Source organism: Epinephelus fuscoguttatus, linkage group LG3 (assembly GCF_011397635.1).
Source record: "Epinephelus fuscoguttatus linkage group LG3, E.fuscoguttatus.final_Chr_v1".
NCBI lineage: Eukaryota > Metazoa > Chordata > Actinopteri > Perciformes > Serranidae > Epinephelus > Epinephelus fuscoguttatus.
The window spans coordinates 10,663,678-10,672,139 of record NC_064754.1 but is presented as its reverse complement, the minus strand read 5'-3'; the positions used below and the strand labels follow the sequence as shown (position 1 = coordinate 10,672,139).

The window sequence follows — 8,462 nt, the reverse complement described above, 5'->3', positions numbered from 1 at the left end:
CTGGCACCTGGTTGCTACCTTTTCATAATGCTTCGGCCTTACCTGAGCGCTGTGGGGTTACACACTCATAAATGTCCTTGGCAAGGAAAAAAAGTATAGGCAGAGAAACACCACCACACACTTCTGGTTGGGGTCATAAGTGATGATTTAGAGGGATCACTACTGTATGAGTCAATACGTTGTTTTTTAGGAAAATCCTGCAAAGTATATCTTTAAAACCTGCAGTCATTAACATATGATAATCTAAAATGACAACAGAAGACAATTTAATTTAAATGGGGACTGTATTAAGGGATCTATACATACTAAATCTCAGCTACACTCATATCCTTCCACTCATTCAAAACCATTTATTTACATATTACTCACTTACCACAAAATAAACCAACTCATAATGCCACAACGATTACATGCACCATGCCTTGTCTGTGCCTGACGTATAATTCAGGCATTTTAACTGTACAAATGTCATCATAGTTGGACCCAATGCTCAGTTAGGTTAACCTTACATATTCACCAAACGTACCAAAAAGAGGGAGTGGCAGACGGCTCCTATCACTAGACTGAAAACATATAAATGTAATGAGGTATTTGTGATTTATCCCACCAGGCAAATCTCATAATGTGAGGCGGATTAAGTGCACTTCAAGGTCTCTACGTTCATCCAATAAGGTGAACAGGAACAGGTAGCACAGGACTAGTCCACTTAAAGTCCATTTCAAGAAGATGGTGCAGAACTTTTACTTTCCGACAGTGAAAGACTGCAGTCCAGTGATGGCTCTGCCCAGGATCAAGGCATGAATGTCATGAGTTCCTATAAAAGAACAATGAAAAAATAACCATAAACAAGGTGATTTCATGTAAACATATTCACTTTGAACATTTAGTGTGAATTTGATCTAACATATAGCTCTGAAAAATCAGCCTGTTAATTAACATGCCTCTGTAATAATATGTGCATTGTTGACCTCTAGTGGTGGATCTACATAATTGCAGCTAAAGTTTGCAATCCTTCTCACTGGAATTATAGCCCTTTTTACACAGAGATTCTGCAATAGGGCTGCAAAAAAGACCCTCAACTACACCAGCTTCGTTTTTTTTACGTGGCACAAATCAACGCAGGCATCATGCCACCCCAGTGTGTGATTTTAGACAGTATGTCAGCATTCTGGAAGCAAAAGAGGCTACATGGGCGTGACATGTAACACAGCAGAGTGAGCCATATAACATACGTTTCAGGCAGCACTTTCTAAATAGTAAAAATGGCATGACATGGCAACAATAATCAATTAGTGTTTTATGGAGGTTGACCTTGCCCTCTGCTCAGAGGGTAAAGGGTTCCCAATTTGCGGAAATTTTCAGTTGCTTTTCTTTTTTGATTTAGCTGCAAACTGCTGCTAGCTGCTTTTAAAGCTGCTGGTGGTGGGTCACACAAATAGCATGTCGTCAAAATGTCACACCCATCCCGTCCTCCTGGCTGTTCCTTTTACACAGACAGTGAGTCAGCGCTGTTAGTTCATACACTGCTGGCTTGAAGGTGAGACAACTCTGTCTCCCTATTCTGTAATTGTACCTTTTATACAGAGCGGAATAACAGTGTGACATTCCCGCTTTGGACAGGCAGTGTAAAAGGGGCTTATACCCTCTGTTGTTACTTTTGAAAATATTAAAAATGAAGACTAGATGGGTACCTACCCTCGTATGTGTTGACGGCCTCCAGGTTCATTACGTGGCGGATGATGTGGTACTCATCTGCAATGCCATTTCCTCCCAGCATGTCTCTGGCTTGTCTGGCAATATCCAAAGCCTTGCCACAGCTATTCCTCTTCAGCATGGAGATCATCTCTGGTGCTGATCTGTTAGGTTAAGAACACAGAAACGTTTTCTAGTCGGAGAGGACCAGCAGCTAACAAGCCCAAAACAAACCTGAAAGAAATGTGAAGACAGAAAAAGCTTACTTCTTCTCATCAATAAGTCTCCCCAGGGTCAGACATGACTGCAGCCCAAGGGTGATCTCTGTCAGCATATCAGCCATTTTCTTCTGCATCAGCTGGTTCCTGGCCAGCGGCACCCCAAACTGGATTCTGATTGGAGGGTGGAAAGATATGAAAAGCTGAGGCTGGCAAAACATGAGGAGACAATCTGGATATATATATAGTAAGGTAATGCTCATGTTTACACTTTTTCCACTGGAGCTAGATTTTTATGCCTGTAAGGTTCTCTGACCTTTAGTGAACACACATACTGCAGACAGAACATCATGTACCTGTCCAGAGTGTACTGTCGCGCAGCGTGGAAGCAGAATTCAGCAGCTCCCAGAGCTCCCCATGCAATGCCATACCGGGCGTTGTTCAAACAGCCAAAGGGACCCTGATAGAGAAGGTCAACAACAAAAGAAATGTAAGATATTAGCACACAGTCACATTAATGTTGTAATATTAAAATTAAATTACTTTGGTTTTGTTGGAACTTGATCTAAGGCCCCAAATATTTGTGACACCTCACAAAAGAGACACTGACATCTCAAGACAAAAACTCAATCTTCCTTATCTACATGTCAACAGTTAATTTACACTTAGTTTCTGCAAAAATTTCACCCTGGACAAAATTGTACAGGATCTGTTTTCAGTGGCCTAAAATGTGGACAAAAGACCAAAAGGCATAGAAAAAGCTATGTTTCAAATATACTTGTGTATGTGGACGAGGCCTCAGAGAGAAGTCACTTACACCAAGACCAGAGATGTTGGGCAGTAGGTTCTCCTGGGGAACCTCCACTTCATCCATCAGGATCATGCCGGTGGCAGACGCCCTCAGCGAGAACTTGCCCTCAATCTTGGGGGTGGCGAAACCCTTCATTCCACGCTCCAAGATGAAACCCCGCACCTTGCCATCTTCACACTTTGCCCACACCACTGCGATGTCTGCCACAGGAGAATTTGTGATCCTAGCAGAGGAAGGAGAATAAGGACCAAGAAAAACATGAACTGTGTGATCACACATTAAGTATTAAAGTGTTGGTGCTCGCTATACACCCAAGTACTATTTAAAGTCTTAAGCTAAAATGCCAGTCTATCATTAAGCTAACCCAAAAGAAAGGAGCAGCAGAGAAGCTTCACTATCATGCTTGTCACAGTCTGAGTCAATAGAGACTCTTTGACAAAACACTCAATCAGGAAAACAAATTCATTTCGTATGTATTCATCTACCTACCAGGTCTTGGCTCCACTGATGCTAAAGGTGCCACTGGATGGGTTGTATTTGGCCTTGGTCTCCATACTGCTGGGATCACTGCCATGGTTGGGCTCTGTCAAGCCAAAGCATCCCAGGATTTCTCCACGAGCTGCAGACAAATGAAAACATAAGGACAATCTTGAGACTGTCCTTTTGCCCTTTTTAAAATGTCACGCACAAAAGAAAAGAGTGTCGCTCTCACCGAGACGAGGCAGGTACTTCTCCCTCTGTGCCTCTGTGCCGTAAGCATTGATAGGGTGCATGACCAGTGAAGACTGGACACTCATGACTGACCGATACCCACTGTCCACTCTCTCAACCTCTCTGGCAATCAAGCCGTATGCCACATAACTAGTGCCTGCACAGCCGTACCCTGCAATGATAAAAAGTGAGGGTAAAGTACAAGCATCCAAACATGGAGAACACATGTAAAGGCACATAGATAGCTTTGTTTGTTACCTTTAATAGTTGGGCCTAAGACGCCCAACTCGCCCATCTCTGAGACAATCTCACGATGGAAATCTGTAGCACAGTGCGTGTTGGAAAAGCAGAAACTGACAGTTAAATATTCATCGGCAAATAAACATTTTTAGCATACCTGACCTCACCTAACATTTACAACTTCGGAAGTAAGTAAAAAGCCAAAACCCAAACTGCCTAAAGACCATAAACCATAGTTGCTCAAACGGCATTGCTTAGAAACATTTAACGAAGATGTAAAGATGCGAAGATGACAATAGAAAAAAAAAGCAACAAAGTGATTGAGTGCCAAAAGGGATAAGGATATTACAAAATAAAAATTAGATAAAATAATGTAAAATCTATATACACCTTTCACTTATACAGATACTGTATGTTCATGATTGATATTTGGCTACTGCATCAAACTGCACCCCCCTAAGAAGCATCTGTCAGGTTAGGAATGACAACTTGTAGAAATCTAGTGGCTGCTTGACAACTAGTGGCACCTTGAAAGTGTTGCAGGAATTCTGTTTGCTCGTCAACGTTGTCACTGTTAGCTAAAAGTAGCGAATTCAGGGGACAGCTCGGCAGTTAAATGTCAGAATTAATGCTGTATGGTTGAGGAAAAAATGAGGTCTCAGGCAAAATAGATCAACTCTTACTTCAACAGACCACAAAGGACAGCCAAAGTGATATGTCTTAAATGCAAATGGGTGAATTTAGTGCTCAAGGTATTTAGCGTTGAACACTATTATGTGATCATAAATCCTATGAGAAATGCATGGGTAAGGAGTGCAAATTTAAGGTTGAACAGTTTAAATGATTCTTCTCTAGCCAACAGTCAGCCCTCGTAAATCTTGTGGAAAGTAATGAAGGTGTAACAAAGGCAAACTGTGATGTGGCTCACAAATTGCTTGGCAAGGGTGCTCAAACTCCTGCCATACACTATGCATATGCATAGATACCAAAAAAGTCAGTTCATGTTCTTTGAGTTTGACAAAAGGTAGTCCATGACACACACATCATTTCTCCGTGTGCTATGATCATGGCCGTGTGCTTCGCTTACGTTCATGTCTGTTGGCCATTAGGATGCGGGGCATGAGCTTTTCCTGGCAGTAGTCGCGAAAGGAGTCCCGGATCATGATCTCCTCCTCTGTCAGCTGACCCTCCAGATCCAGGGCGTCCCGCCAGTTGAATGGCACCTTGGCTGAGGGTCAAAACATGTACACAAACACGTGCAGTGGTTATGTCACTGAGACATGTGACAACACAGCATGTGAAAGAATCTGGACAGAGCAGGTGTAACTCATTACAAATTCACTTACGTGCCTTCGCTGGCTTTTTGATTTCCTCAGCATCTAAAAGGAAGAAAAATAAAAGTGTTAGACAAATTTTAAGTACTTACATCTGTGAGTTCTCTTTCTTTTTGGACAAAAATAAAGTGCTTCCTACACATAAATTTCTCCTAAAGACTTCCACTCCAAACATTATCTTACCATTTATGTCTATAAAGAGTAAATAAAGGATTTTAAATGTACCTTTGACAGCTGTAGCAGCTGTGCCCTGAGCTCTGGATGCAGTGACAGCAGCACATTTTTGGCTGTTGGAGAGCAGACGGGTGACAACACCTCTGAGAGCCATTATGTCCTCTGATCACAGGGAGACAGAGAACACATACATAAAACAGTATTATTTATAATATCTATAAACAGACAGAAAGCAAATTTCAGTTTAAGATACATTGATATGAAACAATGTGGTAAGTTAAGTTGGCAGAGCAGTGAAAATTAGTTTCCTTGATTAGCTATGTACAGTATTTTTAGCAGACACCCAAACACACCTTTTAAATTTGAAGATTATTATCACTCCTGGACAAAGGAAAGTGATTTGGGGATCGATTAAGCACTGGGTTAGAGCGCTACCTAAAATGCTTCATCAGGAAAAAGATAAGTAAACTGTTGTCTATTTATAATGATTGGCAATCAGAACAAACAGCATGCAGTCCCTTTGTGAGAAACACTCATATATCCTGCAGCAACCTGTTCGTGCAACAATGTTACACTTAGTTGCTGTTTTTTAGGAAATCATCCAGTTGCACAGTACCTGATTCCTCCGATGGGTTTATCTGATGATCCGATGACTTTTTCAGCGCTGAGCTGAGCTATAAAAGTTGCTTAAGTAACATTTCGCCGGTTGCAACGTCAGAGGGATACATAACGTGAAACATGGACGCTCCTCTCCTCCATGTCAGGTGAGGCAAAAGATACTGGAGCCTATGCAGGACCTATGGTTGTGCAACACATTGAAGTTATTCAACTCAACTGTGCACTGCCTTTAACAGTGGGATAATAATGATATTGAATTTATTAGGAGGCGCTGTCTGTTAGGAGTGTGTGATGCTGCTCCATGTGCCGTGTGTAGCTAAGTATTTTCCATTGTAGTAGGCGTGGGAATTAAATTTGCAACGCACTTCCACACTCAAGATGGCGCATATAGATTGCTGTGCAGCCGGAGGGAGTCGGCCCACGCCCTTCCTGCTCATTGGCTGGTAAAATAAGGAGCCATGTACAGAATGTGAGAGGGACAAGTTTTGTAAGTGACACTACAGATGACAACATAGCAACAACAAGCACACTAACAATAATCAGATGATATAATCCTAATGATGGTGTTAGGGGTAGCTCCCTTGATGTGCTGAAAATGTGAAGAAAATGTTAGGTAGGTGATTTATTTAAGGAAGGAAAGAAACTCCCCACATCAGATTTTTTTACTAAATGTGGAAAGAAAAAGACAAATCACAATCACTTTTATTGGCCAGGTATGTGCACATACAAGGAATCTGACATGCATTTCCCTCAATGTACTTACACATAAATAGACAAAACAGCTAGAACAACAAAGCTGCACAAATAATGTAAGACACAGACAACGACTAATATCTACACAAGCATCTGAAAGAATAGGTGTCCATATAAATATAAGAGCACCAATGACCAACAATGAAAATAGAATAAAAAATAAAACATCTGTACACAATTTGAGGGTTCTGTGGGTTGTAAACTATAATTAGTGCAAAAAAATATAATAATAAGCCTGGCTGAATATACAATGCATGCACTGGATGATTACCGTAAAACTTCAATTAGTAGCCCGGGCTATTATCTGCTTATAATTACTCAAATCAACGGGCCTATATTTGGGACAGACATCTATATGGGACAGGCCTTTAATTCCTTTCACACGAATTGGTTGCTGAGCAAAGATGGGATATGCAATCAAACTGTTTGTTAAAATTAGGCTTCAGATAATATATTAATTATGAACCATACATTTGATCTAGCACCAACAGACAGCGCATCAGAGAGAAAGTTACAGCACTCGAGGATTATGGCACCAGGCATACTGACACAACACCACTTTATGGTGTTATAATCAGTTATTAACATGAAATCAGTTGACTTTACTGGGACAGATGCCACCAGGAAGCACTGTAACACATATTTCATTTGAGCTGGTTAAATGCATTCATAATGGTTTTCCTAAGAAATCTGCTAAGATTTCATACCTTTAAATTATTCACTGCTTTACAGTTAAACATGACCGTTTTCTGGGCCCATAGGTGGGGCTGAGCAGTCACCTGTCAAGTTCACTTTCTGGCCACTTGGCTTATGTAAACACATGTGATTGTCTTTCCTATATGTTTGTCCACCAGAGAAAGTTTTCAGTTTTGTTGGTGTTTTATGGAGTGTGTTTTTAGTTAAGTTTTTTATCCAGCACAGATTTGCTGTAGTGCTGTCTGTAAGAGCTGGGTGGAGCAGCACAGAAAGTGGTAGGTCAGTCATTTCTCTGCTATGACCAGTTTCACTTCTTATGAAAATGTGTTTCCAGATGGTATACGTGTATCTATTATTTACTCTCATGTCACGAGTTAGAATGAATAGTTTTTCCGCATAAAGATATACAGAGGTAAAATCAGCTAATCAGGTCCACCCTGAAAAAAAAAAAAAAACACATTTGGGAACTGCATTACCAGATTAATAGTTAAAGTGTTAAAAATGTAATAAGTAATGTCGTCTAACTAGTTTAATTACTTCATCAAAATTATGTAACTTATTTTCCTAACAAATGTTTTAAACTAGCCAATAAAGCTGAAAAATGTTTGAAAATACCGTAAAACTTCAAATAAACGCCCAGTCCATTTCGCTAGCCCAGTGTGGCTACACATTTTGACAAATAAAGGCCTGTCTTAATTAGAAGCCTGGTCTGGTGCCAAGCAATTCATTTTTTATAGAAGTTCTTTGGATGTATAAAAACGGGGGTTGTGGGTGACCTCAAATTATGTGTCCATTCCTTGATTATCCTGTAAGTTATTCATATTCCTCTAGTTTGTAACGGTCCTCAGATCAGAAGAATCAAAAGGGTTTAGAATAAAAATGAATCCAAATTGTGAGTATTGTTTTAACTGGATAAAGTGGTGTTGTGTCGGTAGGCTGGGTGCTGTAATCCTCAAGTGCAGTAACTCACTCTCTCTCTGATGCACTGTCTGTCAGATTAAGATCAAATGAATGAGTCATACTTGACATATAATCTAAAGCCTAGCTTTCAAACAAGTAATATTCATGCTGGTTTAAATAAACAATTTGATTGTATTTCCCATCTTTGCTGAGCAACAATTTTGTGTGACAGGAATTAAAGGCCTGTCCCATTTACAGTAGACCCCCTGTCCCAAATATAGCCCTGTCAGTCTCAGTGATTCAAGCACTAAATTA

General features: G+C 40.5%; 1 protein-coding gene across 1 annotated transcript; it reads right to left on the bottom strand.

Moving 5' to 3' along the window:
- Positions 1–265: 265 nt before the first annotated feature.
- Positions 266–6,112, bottom strand: LOC125886285 (glutaryl-CoA dehydrogenase, mitochondrial-like). Its single transcript, XM_049572359.1, has 12 exons — positions 5,797–6,112; positions 5,232–5,342; positions 5,019–5,051; positions 4,760–4,900; positions 3,691–3,753; positions 3,434–3,604; positions 3,211–3,340; positions 2,728–2,944; positions 2,267–2,370; positions 1,959–2,084; positions 1,696–1,856; positions 266–814 (listed from the first exon to the last, which is right to left on the bottom strand). Exons 2-12 carry the CDS (start codon positions 5,332–5,334, stop codon positions 741–743), a joined length of 1,323 nt encoding a protein of 440 aa, XP_049428316.1. The 5' UTR covers positions 5,335–5,342; positions 5,797–6,112; the 3' UTR covers positions 266–740.
- Positions 6,113–8,462: the final 2,350 nt, after the last annotated feature.